The sequence below is a fragment of the Oncorhynchus keta genome, chromosome 13 (assembly GCF_023373465.1).
Source record: "Oncorhynchus keta strain PuntledgeMale-10-30-2019 chromosome 13, Oket_V2, whole genome shotgun sequence".
Taxonomy (NCBI): Eukaryota; Metazoa; Chordata; class Actinopteri; order Salmoniformes; family Salmonidae; genus Oncorhynchus; species Oncorhynchus keta.
The window spans coordinates 31,999,066-32,021,151 of record NC_068433.1 but is presented as its reverse complement, the minus strand read 5'-3'; the positions used below and the strand labels follow the sequence as shown (position 1 = coordinate 32,021,151).

Sequence of the window (22,086 nt, the reverse complement as noted above, 5' to 3'; positions counted from 1 at the left end):
GAATCCGGGTATGTATGAATTGTTGTACTCAAATTGACGAGGCAACTAGATGTATAAATATACATTTTATTAATTCATTCAGGTGCTGCTGGAGAAGGAGTGGATCAGCTTCGGACACAAGTTTGCCTCTGTAAGTCAGACAAATACTTTTTTTCTCCTCGTGGACATTTAATCACATTTATGATCAGGAAAACCACTCTGTGCTGTACATGTTCAGAGTTTTCTTCCCTGTTGACGGCACCTATACTCTCTGCAATGTTATGACTGTGTGATTGCATAGATATCACCTCTGTCTTACAGTATGTAAATGACCAAAAAGTACAAGCTACAGTGACAGGAAGCTGATAACACGTCATATCGTTTCTCTGTCTGTGTATGTGTAGAGGATAGGACACGGGGATAAGAACCATGCAGACCAGGATAGGTCTCCTATCTTTGTACAGTTCATAGACTGTGTCTGGCAGATGACCAAACAGGTAGGTACACACACACACTCACCTGTGTTTGGCTACGACTCTATCTCAATTTGTCTATCTCCACCTTCTCAACCATATTGGTGTCCCTCTCGTGCCCTTCTTCTCCAATGGGTTTTGAGAAGGAAGTAAGGAGAGAGGATGCAAGGAATCAAGGAAATGTTAACTGAGACAGCCTTCAAGTTGTTTTCAAACCAGTCAGGCAATCAAATTTATTTATGAAGCCCTTTTTACATCAGCCGATGTCATAAAGTGCTATACAGAAAGCCAGACTAAAACCCCAAACAGCTTGCCATGCAAATGTAGAAGCACGGTGGCTAGGAAAAACGCCCTAGAACAGCAGGAACCTAGGAAGAAACCTAGAGAGGAACCAGGCACTGAGGGGTGGCCAGTCCTCTTCTGGCTGTGCCAGGTGGAGATTATAACAGAACATGGCCAAGATGTTCAAACGTTCATAGATGACCAGCAGGGTCAAATAATAATAATCACCGTGGTTGTAGAGGGTGCAACAGGTCAGCACCTCAGGAGTAAATGTCATGTGACTTTTCATAGCCGATCATTCAGAGTTAGAAGACAGCAGGTGCGGTTGAGAGAGAGTCGAAAACAGCAGGTCTGGGACAAGGCAGCACGTCCGGTGAACAGGTCAGAGTTCCATAGCTGCAGGCAGAACCGTTGAAACTGGAGCAGCAGCATGACCAGGTGGACTGGGGACAGCAAGGAGTCATCAGGCCAGGTAGTCTGCTGCCTGTGACTGGAACGAATTGCAAAAATCGCTGAAGTTGGAGATTTTATCTCCCTCACCAACTTCAAACATCTGTTATCTGAGCAGCTAACCTATCGCTGCAGCTATACACAGTCCATCGGTAAATAGCCCACCCATTTTTACCTACCTCATCCCCATACTGTTTTTATTTATTTACTTTTCTGCTCTTTTGCACACCAATATCTCTACCTGTACATGACCATCTGATCATTTATCACTCCAGTGTTAATCTGCAAAATTGTAATTATTCGCCTACCTCCTCATGCCTTTTGCACACAATGTATATAGACTCTCTTTTTTTTCCTACTGTGTTATTGACTTGTTAATTGTTTACTCCATGTGTAACTCTGTGTTGTCTGTTCACACTGCTATGCTTTATATTGGCCAGGTCGCAGTTGCAAATGAGAACTTGTTCTCAACTAGCCTACCTGGTTAAATAAAGGTGAAATAAAAAAATTAAAAAAGTCCTCAGGGCTCAGGCATGGTCCTTAGGGCTCAGGTCCTCCTCGAGAAGAGAGAAAATTAGAGGGAGCATACTTAAATTCATACAGACAGAAGACAAAAGAAATACTCCAGATATAACATACTGACCCTAGCCCCACGACACATAAACTATTGCAGCATAATTACTGGAGGCTGAGACCGGAGGGGTCGGGGGACACTGTGGCCCCGTTCGACTATACCCCCAGACAGGGCCAACCAGGCAGGATATATCCCCACACAGTTTGCCAAATCACAGCCCACTAGAGGGATATCTTCAACCACCAACTTACTACCCTGAGACAAGGCTGAGTATAGCCCACAAAGATCTCCCCCACGGCACAAACCCTGGGGGGGCCGCCAACCCGGGCAGGAAGATCATGTCATAGACTCAACCTACTCAAGTGATGCACCCTCCTAGGGACGGCATGAAAGAGCACCAGTAAGCAAGTGACTCAGCCCCCGTAATAGGGTTAGAGGCAGAGAATCCCAGTGGAGAGATGGGAACCGGCATGGCAGAGACAGCAAGGGTGGTTCGTCCATTCACTTTAACCCCCCTGGGCCAGACTACACTCAATCATAGGACCTACTGAAGAGATGAGTCTTCAATAAGGACTTAAAGGTCGAGACAGAGTCTGCGTCTCTCACATGGATAGGCAGACCATTCCATAAAAATGTATCTCTATAGGAGAAAGCCCTGCCTCCAGCTGTTTGCTTAGAAATTCTAGGGACAGTAAGGAGGCCAGCGTCTTGTGACCGTAGAGTATGTGTAGGTATGTACGGCAGGACCAAATCGGAAAGATGGGTAGGAGAAATCCCATGTAGTGCTTTGTAGGTTAGCAGTAAAACCTTGAAATCAGCCCTAACCTTAACAGGAAACCAGTCTAGAGAGGCTAGCACTGGAGTAAAATGATAAAAAATGTTGGTTCTAGTCAAGATTCTAGCAGCCGTGTTTAGCACTAACTGAAGTTTATTTAGTGCTTTATCCGGGTAGCCAGAAAGTAGAGCATTGCAGTAGTCTAATCTAGAAGTGACAAAAGCATGGATAAATTTCTCTGCATCATTTTTGGACAAAGAATTTCAGATTTTTGCAATGTTACGTAGATGGAAAAAATCTGTCCTGGAAACCGTCTTGATATATTCGTCAAAAGAGAGACGAGGGCCCAGAGTAACGCCAAGGTCCTTTACAGTTTTATTTGAGACGACTGTACAACCATCAAGATTAATTGTTAGATCCCACAGAAGATCTCTTTGTTTCTTGGTACCTAAAACTAGCATCTCTGTTTTGTCCGAGTTTGGGGCTTCACCATGTTTCATCAAAATGTACAGCTGTATATCGTCTGCATAGCAGTGAAAGTTAGCATTATGTTTCCGAATGACATCACCAAGAGGTAAAATATATAGTGAAAACAATAGTGGTCCTAAAACGGAACCTTGAGGAACACCGAAATGTACAGTTGATTTGTCAGGACAGACCATCCACAGAGACAAACTGTTATCTTTCTGACAGATAAGATCTAAACCAGGCGAGAACTTGTCCGTGTAGACGAATTTGGGTTTCCAATCTCTCCAAAATAATGTGGTGATCGATGGTATCAAAAGCAGCACTAAGGTCTAGGAGCACGAGGACAGATGCAGAGCCTTGGTCTGACGCCATTAAAAGGTAATTTACCACCTTCATGAGTGCAGTCTCAGTGCTATGATGGGGTCTAAAACCAGACTGAAGCGTTTCGTATACATTGTTATTCTTCAGGAAGGCAGTGAGTTGCTGCGCAACAGCTTTTTCCAAAAGATTTGAGAGGAATGGGAGATTCGATATGGGCCGATTCGTTTTTTTTCTTTTTTTTTTTTATATCTTCTGGGTCAAGGTTTGGCTTTTTCAAGAGAGGCTTTATTGCTGTCACTTAGGGAGCCGTTTATTATGCTCAACATAGGAGGGCCAAACACAGGAAGCAGCTCTTTCAGTAGTTTAGTTGGAAAAGGGTTCAGGATGCAAGCTTAAAGGTTTAGAAGCGTGACTATTTTCATCAATGTGTCAAGAGATATAGTATTAACAAACTTGAGTATCTCACTTGATCCTAAGTCCTGGAAGTGTTGTGCAGACTCAGGACAACTGTAAAGAGGAGTCCGTAATTTTCGTCAAATAAGTTAATGAATTTATCACTGCTGAAGTGAAAGCCATCCAGGCGTTACATTTCTCTCTTTCTCCTCTCTTCTTTCCTTATTTCCCCATCAGTTCCCGACAGCGTTTGAGTTCAACGAGCGGCTCCTAATGACCATCCTGGATCACCTGTTCAGCTGTCGCTTTGGAACCTTCCTCTACAACTGTGAGAGCGCCAGGGACACCAACGTAAGTCAGACTGTTACTATCTGTTTTATCGCTCTCTCTATCTCTGTTTCTGCCTCTCTCTCTCTTTATCTCTCTTTATCTCTCTTTATATCTCTATCTCTTTATCTCTCTCTCGCTTCCTTTCTCTCTCTCTCTTCCTCTCTCTCTCTCTCTCTCTCTTCCTCTCTCGCTTCCTTTCTCTCTCTCTCTTCCTCTCTCTCTTCCTCTCTCTCTCTCTTCCTCTACAACTGTGAGAGCACCTGGGACACCAACGTAAGTTATGCTGTCACTTTCCTCATTCTCTCCTCCATCTATTTTTCTCCCTCTGTTTATCACTCTCTCTGTTCCTCTACAACTGCAAGTATCTGAGACCACAACATAATGAGTCAGAGCCCCACTTCTCTATCTTTTGGTAATTTCCTCCTTTCCAATACACCCTCTCTTCTCTCTACAATATTTCTCTCTCCCAACCCTCTCTCTTCATCTACCAACCCTTTCCCTGTCTATAATATTTCTCTCTCCCAACCCTCTCTCTTCATCTCCAACCCTTTCCCTGTCTATAATATTTCTCTCTCACTCTCTTTGTCCCACCACGCTCCCTCCCCCTCCCTCTCTCCATCCTGATCATGTGAAGTAGAGCAGAAGAGAGAGGGAGAAAGACGGGACGCATTACTGGTTCTGAGTTTCAAACAGACAATAACAATGCACTATGGGGGATGCAACACACATTAGTACACACTGCACTCACTCTGACACAAACAGACTGTATGTGTAACAGCACATCTAGAAAACACAGATACCCTCTTATCTACACACACCTCTCCCTTTACATCCCAGTGTAAACATTTGTAGACTGCACAAGAGTCTAATTATTGGTCCAGAGACTCATTGCTGTATTCGCTCTTTCTTTAGTTTGCTCTCCATCTATCTGTGGTGCCAATGGCTCAGGTAATTCAGGGTTTGATTCAAGCATGGGCCATAAGCTAAATATATATATTAACTGTAGGTTGCGTTGGATAAAAACGTCTGATCTTTCTCCCACTATCCATCCCTCTCTCTCCAGGAGAGACGTGTCTCTGTGGTCCCTGGTCAAAAGTAGCCTATGCGGAGTCGCCAGAAAACGTTATCAGGGATACGGTATTTTCAACCTAACGGAAGTGTGAACTCAGGCTCAGGCGTCTTTCTACCCCTGCTACGTTAGGTTAGGTCAACAGTCCTCCTAACCTCAACCCTTTCTACCCCTGCTACGTTAGGTCAACAGTCCTCCTAACCTCAACCCTTTCTACCCCTGCTACGTTAGGTCAACAGTCCTCCTTAACTCAACCCTTTCTACACCTGCTACGATAGGTCAACAGTCCTCCTAACCTCAACCCTTTCTACCCCTGCTACGTTAGGTCAACAGTCCTCCTAACCTCAACCCTTTCTACCCCTGCTACGTTAGGTCAACAGTCCTCCTAACCTCAACCCTTTCTACCCCTGCTACGTTAGGTCAACAGTCCTCCTAACCTCAACCCTTTCTACCCCTGCTACGTTAGGTCAACAGTCCTCCTAACCTCAACCCTTTCTACACCCCTCTCTCTCAATTTGTATTCTTCCCTTCCATCTCCCTCTCATGGAGGTTCGGTGTAATACGATGTCTCTGTGGTCGTTGGTGAACAGTGATACTTCCCACCTCTCTCTCTCTTTAACTAAAGTGTTATTCTTTTCACCAGGTGGTGCTGTCTAAGACGGTTTCTCTGTGGTCATTGGTGAACCTGAACCTTCTCCCTCTTCCTCCATCCTTCTCTCTCTCTAAACCAATCATTTTTCTTCTTCTCTACTTCTCTCTCTCCAGGAGGTACGGTCTAAGACAGTGTCCCTGTGGTCGTTGGTGAACAGTGACTCTACTTCCTACCTGAACCCCTTCTACACTCCTGAGTCCAGTAGGGTCCTCTACCCCGTAGCCAGCATGAGACACCTAGAGCTTTGGGTGACTTATTACATCCGCTGGAACCCACGCATACGACAACAGGTAGAGCGGGATGGGAGGATGGATGGAGAATAAATGAAAGTACTGTTACACTTTACCCTCTGTGATAAGGATACATAACACTGTCATAATGGCCGCTTATGACAACTGACATTACACAGTCATAACACACATTTAGTCCAGCTAATATACTGTATCGTTATCTAGACCCTGGTTCATAAGGCCAAAACTAATACTGTTATAACGATCACAACTGATGTTACAAAGTTATAACATAAATGTAATAGGGATGAGGTCAGAGACCTGACCATGTGGTGAAAGGACAACAACCTCTCTCTCAACGTGATCAAGACAAAGGAGATGATTGTGGACTACAAGAAAAGGAGGACCGAGCACGCCTCCATTCTCATCGACGGGGTTGTAGTGGAGCAGGTTGAGAGCTTCATGTTCCTTAGCGTCCACATCACCAACAAACTAACATGGTCCAAGCAACACCAGGACATTCATGAAGAGGGCACGACAAAACCCATTCCCCCTCTGGAGACTGAAAAGATTTGGCATGGGTCCTCAGATCCTCAAAAGGTTTTACAGCTGCACCATCGAGAGCATCCTGATGATCCTGAGCAGTTGCCTGGTACACTACAGAGGGTAGTGCGTATGGCCCGGCCCAGTACATCACCGGGGCCAAGCTTCCTGCCGTCCAGGACCTCTATACCAGGCAGTGTCAGATGAAGGCCCTAAAAATTGTCAGACTCCAGCCACCCTATTCATAGACTGTTCTCTCTGCTACCGCACGGCAAACGGTACCGGGGCACCAAATCTAGGTCCAACAGGCTTCTAAACAGCTTCTACCCCCAAGCCATAAGACCCCTGAACAACTAATCAAATGGCCACCCAGACTATTTGCATTGCCCCCCCCCTCCCTCTCTTCTACGCTGCTTCTACTTTCTGTTGTTATCTATGCATAGTCACTTTAATAGCTCTACCTACATGTACATATTACCTCAATTTCCTTGAAAAACAGGTGCCCCAGCACATTGACTCTGTACCGGCACCCCCTGTATATTACTGCTGCTCTTTAATTACTTGTTATTCTTACCTCTTACTTTTTTGGGGGTATTTTCTTGTTTTTGGTTAAGAGGTTGTAAGTAAGCATTTCACTGTAAGGTCTACCTACACCTGTTGTATTCGGTGCATCTGACAAATAAAAATGTATTTTTATTGATTTTGATAATCCAGGTAGCTAGTGGGCTAGCTGACGTTTTGTTAGGATTGAGCCAAAACTCAGAATATACCATACTGTCAGTCAAATACACTGGACAATTAGTTGGGGGTATCTTGTGGTCAGTCTGATTGTGAAGTATCACCTCTGGGGATTGGTTGGTTTGGCAGCAGTGATGCCGTGGCGTCCTATAGGGCTTGCGGTGTGTGTGTAAATTAAATAAGAATTGTGTATGTGTGTAGAGCACCCGCTGCCTGCCCCCTCCAGTTCTTACACACCCCCCTGAACACCCTTCTTACCCTCTAGCTCTTTTAACCCCCCCTACCATCCTCACACACATACCCACTCTAGCTGAAACATCCCTGGCCCCCCTCGGCAGGGCCTGAGTCACTGGAGCTGAAAATCCTCTTTACACACACACACACACACACACACACACACACACACACACACACACACACACACACACACACACACAGAGTCAACCATGATTCACCAACTTAGATTTTGATAGAGGAAGCAAAATACTTTAAGCATATGTTCTCTTTTCAGTCTTCTCCACTAACTGAAGTTAACTGTAAGGATTTTTTTCCTAACACTGTAAAATGAACAGCTGTACCGAAAGACTTGTGTGATGGACAAATTGGTGATGGAGGAACTTCTTGATACAGTTAAAGCCTTTAAGCCAGGGAAAACTCCAGGGCTGGATGGCATACCAGTTGAGGTATATACATTTTTATTTGATTTACTCAAATTTTAACCACTCCTACAAAAATTGTGAACTATCTGGTAGTCAGCAAGAAGGACTGATTTCACTATTACTGAAACAGGACCCAGTGTTGTGATGTTAAGGATCTCTACCGATTGGTGTCCCACCCGCGGGATGGTTGAGCTAATGTGCACTAATGCGATTAGCATGAGGTTGTAAGTAACATGAACATTTCCCAGGACATAGACATATCTGATATTGGCAGAACGCTTAAATTCTTGTTACTCTAACTGCACTGTCCAATTTACTATTACAGTGCTATAACATTAAAAGAATACCATGCTATTGTTTGAAGAGAGTGCAGAGTTATGAACATAAAGTTATTAATTAACCAATTAGGCACATTTGGACAGTCTTTAAAATATAAATATATATATATATATTTTTTTTTGTAGTATCCAATTGTTAGTAGTTACTGTCTTGTCTCATCGCTACAACTCCTGTACGGTCTCGGGAGAGACTAAGGTTGAGAGTCATGCGTCCTCCGATACACAACCCAACCATACTGCACTGCTTCTTAACACAGCGTGCATCCAACCCGGAAGCCAGCCCCACCAATGTGTCTGAGGAAACACTGTGCACCTAGCGACCTGGTCAGTGTGCACTGAGCCCGGCCCGCCACAGGAGTCTCTAGTGCGTGATGAGACAAGGATATCCCTACCGGCCAAACCCTCCCTAACCCGGACAACACTAGGCCAATTGTGCTTCGCCCCATGGACCTCCCGGTCGCGGCCGACTGCAACAGAGCCTGTGCTCGAACCCAGAGTCTCTGGTTGCACAGCTCGACCACTGCGCCACCTGGGAGGCCTTAATTTGGGCAGTCTTGATGCTACATTTTGAACAGAAATGCAATGATACATTGGTTCAGTCTAAAACTTTGGGGAGAAAACGCTGCAAAATCTAAATTGCGCCTGGGCTGTAATAATACATTAATGCCTTTTTCTTCTACATTAATTTCACATTTCCACCAACTTCAAAGTGTTTCCTTTCAAATAGTAACAAGAATATTCTTGCTTCAGGACCTGAAGGACCAGGCATGTAATTTCAGGAGAAAATTGAATCCAGCTCTCCAGTCAGCACTCTGTTCTATGGTAGCAAGATGTTATTTCCTATTTTTCTCAACTTTCAATTGAAATTTGTTGTAGTGAATGAATTTCTTTCTTTAGGGATATGAATACTGAGTATGTCCACTTCACCGTCAGATAATTTTATTGTTAAACTACACGGTAATGTAAAAGTTGTATTTTTTTAGCAATCTAATACGTAATATGGTACACTTATCGTGCAATAGTTCAGTTGTAATCCAGAGAGTTTAGAAAAATAATCTAGATCCTCTATGAGACTGCAGGGATCCAGATTGCAGATTTAAGAGGAAACTTGAGTTGCCAGCATGCAATGACACCTTTGTTTTTAGTCCTTGGTTTTCTAGCCCCTCTATATAATTGTTTGATCTAATGTTAATAGTTAACATTTTGATGGCCGTATTAAATAGATACGCCGACAGTGGACAACCTTGTTTTACGCCGACAGTTTATTTATTTCTGAGAAGTAGCCATTATTTGTTGTTTTACTAACTAACAAACGAATAACTTGAACTCATTATATAAGAGATTCTCCAAAATTAAAATAGTCTAGGCCGTTATATATAAATTCTAGTCGTACTTTATCAAAAGCCTTTTCAGAATCTGCCATGAATACCAGTCCTGGTTTCCCAGATGTTTCCATGATTCTATTGTTTCCAGTACTTGTCTTATATTTTCTCCAATGTATCGTCCCATGTAAAAAACCTGTCTGATCAGGATGAATAGTATCCGACAATACCTTTTTTAAAGAGGAACCTCACATTAATATCAATGCAGAATTGACATGAAAAAGTCTCATTGGATCTCAAGTCAGGATTGAGTCCTTTGTGTAGTAGAGTCTATTTGTGGGAAAAATCCCCCTGATTTGAATTCTTTAGTCATATCCCAGTTTACCTTATTCTGAACAATTCATTTTTTTCATTATATAAGCAAAAAATATTGAACATTATTTGGAACGATGAATCAGACAAAATTAAACATGCTTATTTGTGTAATGAATATGAGTTCAGGAAGCTAAAATGATTAAATATTAAATAATTAAACCTCAATCCAGATTAGAACCTCTCACTTTCAGTTAATTGAAAATGGAACCATTTTCAAATTATTTCCCTTTCTTAAAACAAGCCATACAAAGCCTGTTGCATTTCCAGTTTCATCCCCTAGAAAAGACAGAACAAATATTATGGTTAAACTCCAATATACTAATTGATCTAAAATAAAATCTTTATGGAATAAAAATAAATACAGAACTATCTTTGCTAATGATTTTATGAATAGTAAAGTTGGAGTAATGTGCAGTTAGAGAAAACATTTCAGTGTATTTTTGTTATCTAAAATTAGAACCAACTGATAGCAACATTACTGCAAAAATGGAGGCAAGTGAAGGTAGAGAAACTTTTTTGTCTGCCCTTTGTTAAAGACTAAAATTGGCACCAAAACATGTTAATAAATAGAAAAATATAACCATTTCATTTGAGGACCAACATGTTGACAGCGGTGCCATACAGGTTGAAAAAGTAGTTGGGAAGAGATTGTCAATGTGCCGATTCCATGGCACATGATTTATCAAGTGATACACAAAACAACGCGCTTGATTCTATTAAAATTATTATACAAAATTATTGCCAACAACAGAATGTTATGGGTGTACAACCATCTCAAATCATTAGATCACTTATTCTGATATTGCACCTACATTATGTAACTAGTTTCTGGTAAGATTCTTTAATGGCTTGAAAACACAACATTTACCCCAAATGAACCCTATACAAATAGCACTGTTCGGAGATTTGGAAAGCCATAGTCAATCAATCTTCAATATAATAATATTTATAGGAAAAATGTTCATCCTTATCTTACAGTCTGTACATACTATGCGATGTAGAAAGGTTTTGAATGTACTGTATGTGAAACAGAACAGTTAGAAAATATAGGGTACTTATTTACATAAGTATTCAGACCCTTTGCTATGAGACTCGAAATTGAGATCAGGTGCATCCTGTTTCCATTGATCATCCTTTAGATGTTTCTACAACTTGATTGTAGTCCATCTGTGGTAAATTTAATTGATTTGGAAAGGCACACACCTGTCTATGTAAGGTCCCACAGTTGACAGTGCATGTCAGATCAAAAACGAAGCCATGAGGTTGAAGGAATTATCTGTAGAGCTCCGAGACAGGATTATGTCGAGGCACAGATCTGAGGAAGGGTACCAAAACATTTCTGCAGCATTGAAGGTCCCCAAGAACACAGTGGGCAACATCATTCTTAAATTGAAGAAGTTTGGAACCACAAAACTCTGCCAAACTGAGCAGTTGGGGGAGAAGGGCCTTGGTCAGGGAGGTGACCAAGAACCTGATGGTCACTCTGACAGAGCTCCAAAGTTCCTCTGTGGAGATGGGAGAACCTTCCAGAAGGACAACCATCTCTGCAGCACTCCACTAATCAGGACTTTATGGTAGAGTGAAGCCACTCCTCAGTAAAAGACACGACAGCCCGCTTGGAGTCTGCCAAAAGGCACATAAAGGAGTCTCAGTAAATGGGAAACCAGATTCTCTGGTCTGATGAAATTAAGATTGAACTCTTTGGCCTGAATGCCAAGCATTACCTCTGGAGGAAACCTGGCACCATGCCTACGGTGAAGCATGGTGGTGGCAACATCATGCTGTAGGGATGTTTTTCAGCAGCAGTGACTGTGAGACGAGTCAGGATTGAGGGAAATATGAATGTAGCAAAGTACAGAGAGGTTTGATTTTATTAGGATCTCTGTTAGTCCTCATTTGGACTAGAGTCCTTAAACATTAAAATACAATTTATAATCCAATCACATATTCACATACAGTTGAAGTCAGAAGTTTACATACACCTTAGCCAAGTACATTTAAACTCAGTTTTTCACAATTCCTGACATTTAATCCCAGTAAGAATTCCCTGTTTTAGGTCAGTTAGGATCACCACTTTATTTTAAGAATGTGAAATGTCAGAATAATAGTAGAGAAAATTATTTATTTCAGATTTTATTTATTTCCTCACATTCCCAGTGGGTCAGAAGTTTACATACACTCAATTAGTATTTGGTAGCATTGCCTTTAAATTGTTTAACTTGAATCAAACATTTCAGCTGTACTTCCACACGCTTCCCACAATAAGTTGGGTGAATTTTGTCCCATTCCTCCTGATAGAGCTGGTGTAACTGAGTCAGGTTTGTAGGCCTTCTTGCTCGCACACACTTTTTCAGTTCTGCCCACAAATATTTTATGGGATTGAGGTCAGGGCTTTGTGTTGGTCACTCCAATACCTTGACTTTGTTGTCCTTAGGCCATTTTGCCACAACTTTGGAAGTATGCTTGGGGTCATTGTCCATTTTGAAGACCCATTTGCAACCAAGCTTCCTGACTGATGTCTTGAGATGTTGCTTCAATATATCCACATAATTTTCCTGCCTCATGATGCCATCTATTTTGTAAAGTGCACCAGTCCCTCCTGCAGCAAAGCACCCCCACAACATGATGCTGCCACCCCTGTGCTTCACGGTTAGGATGATGTTCTTCGGCTTACAAGCCTCCCCCTTTTTCCTCCTAACATAAAGATGGTCATTATGGCCAAACAGTTCAATTTGTTTCATCAGACCAGAGGACATTTCTCCAAAAGTACGATCTTTGTCCCCATGTGCAGTTGCAAACCGTCGTCTGGCTTTTTTATGGTGGTTTTGGAGCAGTGACTTCTTCCTTGCTGAGCGGCCTTTCAGGTAATGTCGATATAGGACTTGTTTTACTGTGAATATAGATACTTTTGTACCAGTTTCCTCCAGCATCTTCACAAGGTCATTTGCTGCTGTTCTGGGATTGATTTGCACTTTTTTCGCACCAAGGCACATTAATCTCTAGGAGACAGAATGCGTCTCCTTCCTGAGCGGTATGACGGCTGCGTGGTCCCATGGTGTTTATACTTGCGTACTATTGTTTGTACAGATGAACATGGTACCTTCAGGTGTTTGGAAATTGCTCCCAAGGATGAACCAGACTTGTGGAGGTTTACACATTTTTTTCTGAGGTCTTGGCTGATTTCTTTTGATTGTCCCGGCTGATTTATTTTGATTGTCACATGATGTCAAGCAAAGAGGCATTGAGTTTGAAGGTAGGCCAAAAAATACATCCACAGGTACACCTCCAATTGACTCAAATGATGTCAATTAGCCTACCAGAAGCTTCTAAAGCCATGACAGCATTTTCTAGAATTTTCCAAGCTGTTCAAAGGCACAGTCAACTTAGTGTATGTACACTTCTGGAATTGTTATACAGTGAATTATAAGTGACATAATCTGTCTGAAAACAATTGTTGGAAAATGACTTGCCATGCACAAAGTAGATGTCTTAACCCGACAAACCCGTTTGTTAACAAGAAATTTGTGGAGTGGTTGAAAAGCAAGTTTTAATGTCTCCAACCTAACTGTATGTAAACTTCCAACTTCAACTGTATAACACACTGTTACAACCAGACATAATACACTGACGTATTGACCAAATAAATACTCTTGATGAAAACATGCTCAGGACCTCGGACTGGGGAGAAGGTTCACCTTCCAACAGGACAATGACACTAAGCACACAGCCAAGACAATGCAGGAGTGGCTTTGGGACAAGTCTCTGAATGTCCTTGAGTGGCCCAGCCAGAGCCCTAACCCGATCGAACATCTCTGGAGAGACCTGAAAATAGCTGTGCAGCAACACTCCCCTATCCTACCTGACAGAGCTTGAGAGGATCTGCAGAGAATATTGAAACCCCAAAGCTTGTAGCGTCCTACCCAAGAAGACTCGAGTCTGTAATCGCTGCCAAAAGTGCTTCAACAAAGTACTGAGTAAAGGGTCTGAATACTTATGTAAATGTGATTTTTCAGTGTTTATTTTTATGAATGTTCAAAAATGTCTAAAAACCTGTTTTTGCTTTGTCATCATGGGGTATTGTGTGTAGATCTGAATACTTTCCGAATATACTGTAATAGTTGACTGAAAACACTATATATAATGTATACAGTATGTCACTTGTCAAACTCACTCCACGTAGGGCCATGTTTCTGTGGGTTTTCACTCTTCTCTTGTATTAGGTTGATGAAATAAGGTCGCTAATTAGTAAAGAACTCTCCTCACCTGGTTGTCTCGGGCTTAATTATAAGGAAAAAACAAAGATCAGCAGGAATGAGTTTTTGACACCCCTGCTGTATGTGTTTAAGTACTATCTATCCAGATGTAATGTATATCAAATAACTATATTCCTGCTATATACTGTAACTACTGTGGGAAAAAATGCTTTGTATGTAAAATGTGCGTAGAATGTACATGTTAAAAGAAAAAAAATCTGTCAATACTTCTGTTTGTTTATATGCTGATCTTTTTGCATTGTTTGCATATCATTCAAGTCTTTTTTTTCTCTCTCTCCCCCACACCTCCTCTCTCTACCCCCTCTCTCACTCTCCCCTCCTCATTCTGCTCCCTACCCCCTGTCTCTCTCTCTCCCTACTCGTTCTCCATCCATCCATCTCCCTCCTCTCATTTCTCTCTCTTTGCTTCCACCTGGTGGTGGTTGTAATCTATGTTATCCTATCATACTCTACTCTATCTGTCTCTACTCTATTCTACAGCAGCAGAGTCCAGTGGAACAGCGTTACATGGAGCTCCTGGCACTGAGAGATGAATACCTGAAGAAACTAGAGGAACTGCAGCTCACTGACTCCTCCCCTAACTCCTCCCACCTATCAAATAGCTCTGCCTCCAATGCGGCCTCGCCCACGCAGCACATCAATCACCTGCACACCCCTTTCTGAGTGGGGTACTCAAACACACACACGTGAGTGTGTGTTTGTTCGTCAGGGTTGAGGTTACTTCGATATTAATTGAGTCAATGAATCAAAGGAAATAGAATTCCTAATTTAAGAGTTGAAAAGTGAAATTTATTCCAAATAGGAACTTTACCGATTCTTGAATTAGGATTTAAATTCACTTCCTGAATCGACATGTAATTTGACCCTGACAAAGACACAAGAAGTTGTTTTTTTGTACATAGCGTTAGTAAAGTAATAATGGAGATGATAAATAACATGGAAATCATGACGTATGACCATAACAAAAACGTAACTATGGTGATTATGCAATATGTCACAGTACAGCCTTTTGACAACTTTTGTATAACGTTGTTTTTTTTCTGCAAAAACAGAGAAGCCTTAATACGAAATAAAATAAATACTCAGTGTGTTGTAGATAAACTATAAAGGACGTGTGAAGGGTTAAAACTCAATGGCTGCATTACGATTCTTTACACTTTACATAGTGTGCACTCATTTACTCCCCATCATGCTTATGCATTGCATCGGTAAAAGCAGGCTGGAGGGAGTTTCCATCGTATTACTCACACCAGTCCATTCTGGGGGGTGAATGAGTGCACACTTCCAGAAGAGTAAAAAATGGGAACATAGCCCCTGCTCCTCTTGAACTCTGTACACTGTGTCAACTCCAAGACCTGAAAAGGACATTGTTAAACTGTTATGACAAACAAAAAGAGAAAGTTTTGACTATTAGTGCATTTGGCTGACTTAAATCAGTGTGCACCTGTACAGATGTCCTCAATATGAGCAATACCAGTCCAGTCAACCAGTTAAGTTTGGATAACAAACTAGAGTAATAAGTTGGGTAACTCCCATAAGTTGGGTAAGTACAAACCCTGCAGTTCCCCAGTCCCAACTCGCTTAAATTCTCTGAATATCTGCGTCCTTCAGTTTATTGCATACATTCGTAACAGCCCTAAGTCCTTGCATTTATCAGGGGTTGTCTGTAGTCCACTCTGAGATGTCCAGTGGGCCTAGTATCCCCATGTATTTTACTGTAGAAGGTCTTTGGAGAGATATGACACTGAGTTGTATTGGTTTTTATTCGAGGAGCTGTGAGTTTTATCTCCAACAATGTCCACCCTAGCCTGGTCCCAGATCTGTTAGTGCTATCTTGTGAACTCATGCATGTCAAGTATGACAATGACCATAGGAATTGGCAAGAAAGCACAAACCGATCTGGCACCAGGCTAGGTCCACTCAGTCAGTCCAATAAAGTTCTGCATCAACAGGACTCTCATTTTGCCAACCTAAAACTTGAGAACCTTAGAACCTGTCACCTTAAAACCAGTCAAACTCCTCTTGGCATAAACTTAAACCTGAAATCCCTAATGGTGAAACTGCCACGTCCATTTGCGATTATAACAACAAAGAAGTTACTGCAAACAACTAATTCTGGTTATTTCCCTCCGACATCATTGCACATGAATAGAAGCATATGTAATGCTTTTTTTTTTTTACCACGATCTGCAACGCTCCCCAGCTCTGCTTCGTCAACAAAACAAAAACGATAACAACGGCCGTGGGGCGGACAGAGGAGCTGTTTTGCCTACTGCTCATTCCGTCTTTAAACATTTGTCTCAAAACATTTTATCTCAGTCCAGGGAGCAAAATGGTTTAGATCAAGTTTGCTTGATTTTAAAGGTTTTAGGACTTCCACAGAGTATTCTCCAAAAGACTATGGGCAGGAAAAAGTTATTTTGACAAGAGCAACAACCAGAGGTGAGGTAAGATCGGTGGAAAAGTCCAGAATAGTTTAAAAACTTTCAAGGGACAACAATAAGGTGTCCCAAGTATTCTCAGACAAGATACAGTTCTTTGGACAATAACTACCATAGAGTTTGAGATACGATTTGGGATAAGATTAGTAAAAAGAAGTCTAGAAATGTTTAGTAACTCTTTTTAAAGGGCAGGTCCAGTGTTCTCGGGACCGCTGGTCGGGTCCAGTTCTGTGCCTTTGACCACCTGAGGTTCAACCTCAGGTAGACGTTTTGTACCCAAACCAGAGATCTGTATATAATGACATGCTCATGTCTCTGCCCCAGCAATGGGAGTTGTTGACCCAAAGGCAGGAAGGCAGGCGACAAGCTTAGGTCAAAAATTAGCCCATAAAAAAACATTGGGCAATTTTTGAAATATATTTTGGCAGGAGTGAAACCTCTCGCTTCACCTCTTCCTCTCTGCTCAAACTATACATTTTGTCTTTGTTATCGTTCCTCTGTGGCGGGGAGAAAGGGAAAGAAAGCACCCGATTTGGTTGTGGCAGGAAAAAGGAAGCACCTGATTTGTTGTGGCGTAGGAAAGTCCAATCCTGATTCGTCGTCAGGGGGGAGAAAGATGGGGAAAGGAAACTGTTGATGGGTTGCTGTGGGTTCGTTTTGGTGAAGACTCTTCGTGTGGGTTACGCTTGTTTTAAAACGGTCACCATACTGGATATGGCAACGCCATACAAGAGAATGAATAGATATGACTTCGAAGGCTTGTGCGGGGTCACCCATGTTGAAAGGTGGTGGTGGGGAAAGAATGAGGGCACTAGCGGCTCCCTAATGCCTCACCAGAATGCAGCACTTTGGAAGTCTTTGGCCTCAATAAGCGGGGGAAAGTAAAAAAACAACACTGCAAGGGAAAAATAACCACATCGCAGAAGACTTTGTTGTTTGATTGTGTTAGTTGGTTGATTATTTTTAGCGAAAAATGTAAAAGACAAAAATCTATTTTTATTTTTTACTTTGTACAAGTACAGTAACTGATGTACACTGAACAAAAATATAAATGCAACATGCAACAATTTCAAAGATTTTACTGAGTTACAGTTCATATAAGGAAATCAGTCAATTTAAATAAATCATTAGGGCCTAATCTATGGATTTCACATGACTGGGAATACAGATCTGCATCTGTTGGTAACAGATACCTTAAAAACAAAGGTAGGGGCATGGAACAGAAAACCAGTCAGTATCTGGTGTGACCACCATTTGCCTCATGCAGCGCAACACATCTTCACATTGAGTTTATCAGGCTGTTGATTGTGGCCTATGGAATGTTGTCCCACTCCTCTTCAATGGCTGTGCTAAGTTATCGTACACGTCGATCCAGAGCATCCCAAACATGCTCAATGGGTGACATGGCTGTTGAATATGCAGGTCATGGAAGAACTGGGACATTTTCATCTTCCAGGTTTTGTGTGACAGATCCTTGCGACATGGGGCCGTGCAATATCATGCTGAAACGGGATAGCGCCGAATGAATGGCACGACAATGGGCCTCTGGATCTTGTCATGGTATCTTTGTGCTTTCAAATTGCCATTGTTAAAATGCAATTGTGTTCGTTGCCTGTAGTCTATGCCTGCCCATACCATAACCCCAACGCCACCATGGGGCACTCTGTTCACAACGTTGACATCAGCAAACCGCTCACCCACATGACGCCGTATGCCATCTGCCCGGTGCAGTTGAAACTATGATTCATCCGTGAAGAGCACACTTCTCCAGTGTACCAATGGCCATCGATGGTGATAACGTCCCAACTGAAGTCGGTTACAACGCCAAACTGCTGTCAGGTCGAGACCCTGGTGAGGACAACGAGCGCGCAGATGAGCTTCCCTGAGACTGCTTGTGCAGAAAATCTTCAATTGTGCAAACCCACAATTTCATCAACTGTCCAGGTGGCTGGGCTGAGACATTCCCGCAGGTGAAGAAGCCGGATGTGGAGGTCCTGGGCTGATTGGGTTACACATGGTCTGCGGTTATGAGGCAGATTGTGACGTACTGCCAAATTCTCTTGCAGGCGGCTTAGGGTAGAGAAATTAACTTTAAATTCTCTGGCAACAGCTCTGGTGGACATTCCTGCAGCCAGCACATCTATTGCACACTCCCTCAACTTGAGACATCTGGGGCATTGTGTTTGTGTGACAAAACTCCACATTTTAGAGTGGCCTTTTACCTGTCAGGTGGATGGATTATCTTGGCAAAGGAGAAATGCTCACTAACAGGGATGTAACACATTTGTGCACAACATTTAGAGAAATATGCTTATTTTGCATATGAAAAATTTGTGGGATCTTTTATTTCAGCTCATGAAACATGGGACCAACACTTTGTATGTTTCTTTTATATTTGTGTTCAGTATAATTACCTCAAACAAAACCTATTTTACTGTAGAAAAGTTATATTGTTGTAAAATATAATTTTATTTCGTGTAAAATTTGACACGTTTTATAAAAAGGAAAGTAATAAGACATGTATTTTTTGTTGCTTTGAATGGTTGGTTAATAATTTGTGGATTTGTTGTTCCATAAATGTATTTTCTTTAGTTTGTTTTATTTTACCTTACGGGCATTTTTGCTTTCTAACATAGAAGAGAGGACAGTAAATCATGTTTGAATCATGATTCGTGGGATATTTGATTCAATCGGGAACCTATTCAGTTCCTTTTGGTTCTTTACCTGTGATTGTGAAACCTGGTGCGTGATTCAATCAAACTCGGATTTCGGTGTTTAAGGAGTAGCTCTCTTTCCCCCTTGGTCAAATGAAATGCCAGGATGGTTATGGGAACTGTTAAAACCTACTACTACTACCAAGTAGACTCCTCTGACAAGTATATTATTACATTTTCCACAATAAGTCTATGCATGGACAGTAGTTTGTAAACAAAGGCACTGCTGTAAACATTCCCATAGCAAGTTGGATTGAATGCCAGACCTTGAGGAATTGAGGACTCTGATAAAGTAGTGCACTATATAGGGACTAGGGCACAATTTGGGACGCAGACAAACTGTCACTCATGATTTTTGTTATTTTCTTCATTTATTATATCTTAACGTAAGTAATATGGGGGGGTTTAATAAAGGGGGGTTTCTTTGTCATAGTAATGCCTACTTACGACTCCCTAGCCTGGTTCCAAATCAGTTTGTGCTGTCTTGCAAAGTCCTTGTGAGTCATGACTCGTGACCATAGGAGTTAGCTTGAGTGTCTTTCAGGGGGTGTTCTGTCCAGGGGGTGTACTTTTACAACCACCTGCCTCACCCTACTGAAATAGATGGCCTCTTGCCCTATGGGACGTTCTGGCTCGGACGAGGTTTACTTTCTGTTCATGCCATGACAAGCAGAAACAGACTTGCACCCAGACTACATAGGAGTTTTGGCTAGACAACACGAATCGATGTGGGATCCGGGCTGTACTACTCCCTCTCATGTATGAGTGCTCCACTGTTGGTTGTTTTGACCGGCTCTTGTTGTGTAAATAATGCTGATTAAATTAATTTAAACATTTCTCACTTTTTTTAAAATGGATTGATTCTGTCATTCAAATTATTGTGGTAATTTATCCTTTATTTATTCAGGAGATCATAAGGAAATGTGCAAAATATCTTATGTAATGTCTGCTGATGTGAAAATTGTGGCTCGGAGAAGATTGTGGATATTCAGACCTTGTCCCATCATAGCATATCTCAGCCCTAAATATAACAGAAGCACCAGTTCACACCTCCTTAGGATATTGGAATTGGTCCAAAATGCTTTTAAATTAGATACTTTCTAGCTCCCTAGAATCGAACCCTACTAAAAATGACATTCAGACTACTGAACGTTCTCTAGGTCTATTCCATTAGTGGGGTTGTTCCACGAAATGAGTCACTTTGGCATGTCCCTCTGTGCACCCTCTGCGACTTCTAGGAAGATTTTAACCCATGTTTCACTAATTGTTGTTGAGCCCTAGTTATTTTGTTGTTTTGACAAAGTAATTTCTGGAGATTATGTATTTCAAATAAAATGTTATTTGTCACATGTGCTGTGAACTGCTTACTTACAAGCCCTTATTAACAAACAATGCAGTTTTAAGAAAAATAAGTGTTAAAGTATTTACTAAATAAACTGAAGTTAAAAATAAAATGTGCTGGGCTATTCGCACTACCTTCTGTTGTGCCTTGCAGTCGGAGGCCGACCAGTTGCCATACCAGGTGGTGATGCAACTAGTCAGGATGCTCTCGATGGTGCAGCTTTAGAACCTTTTGAGAATCTGAAGACCCATGCCAAATCTTTTTAGTTTCCTGAGGGGGAATAGGCTTTGTTGTGCCCTCTTCACGACTGTCTTGGTGTGTTTGGACCATTCTAGTTTGTTGGTGATGTAGACACCAAGGAACTTGAAGCTCTCAACCTACCCCACTACAGGCCCGTTGATGAAAATGGGGGCGTGCTTGGCCCTCCTTTTCCTGTAGTCCACAATCAACTCATTTGTCTTGATTATGTTGAGGGATAGGTTGTTATCCTGGCACCACACTGCCAGGTCTCTGACCTCCCTATAAACTGTCTCATCGTTGTCGGTGAGCAGGCCTACCACTGTTGTCGTCGGCAAACTTGATGGAGTTGGAGTCGTGCTTGGCCATGCAGTCATGGGTGAACAAGAGAGTATAGGAGAGGACTGAGCACACACCCCTGAGGGGCCCCAGTGTTGAGGATCAGCGTGGCAGATGTGTTGTTACCTAGGGACTATGGTGGTCTGCTTGCCTCGAAGCGCGCATTGAAGTAATTTAGCTCGTCTGGTAGGCTCGTGTCACTGGGAAGCTCGTGGCTGTGCTTCCCTTTGTAGTCTGTAATAGTTTGCAGGCCCTACCTCATCCAACAAGAATCGGAGCCGGTGTAGTAGGATTCAATATTAGTCCTGTATTGACGCTTTGCCTGTTTGATGGTTCGTCGGAGGGCATAGCGGAATTTATTATAAGTCCCGCTCCTTGAAAGCGGCAGCTCTACCATTTAGTTCAGTGCAGATGTTGCCTGTAATCCATGGCTTCTGGTTGTGGTATGTACTGTGGGGATGACGTCATCGATGCACTTATTGGTGAAGCCAGTGACTGACGTGGTGTACTCCTCAATGCAATCGGAAGAATCCCGGAACATATTCCAGTCCTGTAGCTTAGCATCTGCGTCATCTGACCACTTCCGTATTGAGCAAGTCACTGGTACTTCCTGCTTTAGTTTTTGCTTTTAACCTCTACGGGATCGGGGGACTCCCCCCATAAACTTCAAAAGTGTTTCCTCTCAAATGGTGTCAAGAATATGCATATTCTTGCTTCAGGTCCTGAGCTACAGGTAGTTAGATTTGGGTATGTAATTTTAGGCAAAAA

The 22,086-nt window shown here is 42.2% G+C and overlaps 1 protein-coding gene across 2 annotated transcripts in view; it reads left to right on the top strand.

Annotated features, from left to right (window-relative positions):
• The window catches only part of LOC118392210 (myotubularin), a 60,431-nt gene extending 39,684 nt beyond the window's left edge, over nucleotides 1–20,747 (top strand). The window contains exons 12-16 of one of the 2 annotated variants that reach the window (XM_035783944.2): nucleotides 83–130; nucleotides 384–476; nucleotides 3,953–4,066; nucleotides 5,880–6,056; nucleotides 14,729–20,747. In XM_035783944.2, the coding sequence (XP_035639837.1) occupies nucleotides 83–130; nucleotides 384–476; nucleotides 3,953–4,066; nucleotides 5,880–6,056; nucleotides 14,729–14,908 (612 nt within the window). In that variant the 3' untranslated portion in view covers nucleotides 14,909–20,747. Of the gene's footprint in view, nucleotides 1–82; nucleotides 131–383; nucleotides 477–3,952; nucleotides 4,067–5,879; nucleotides 6,057–14,725 lie in introns of both variants that reach the window. The other variant, XM_035783943.2, reaches the window with a different exon arrangement.
• Nucleotides 20,748–22,086: the final 1,339 nt, after the last annotated feature.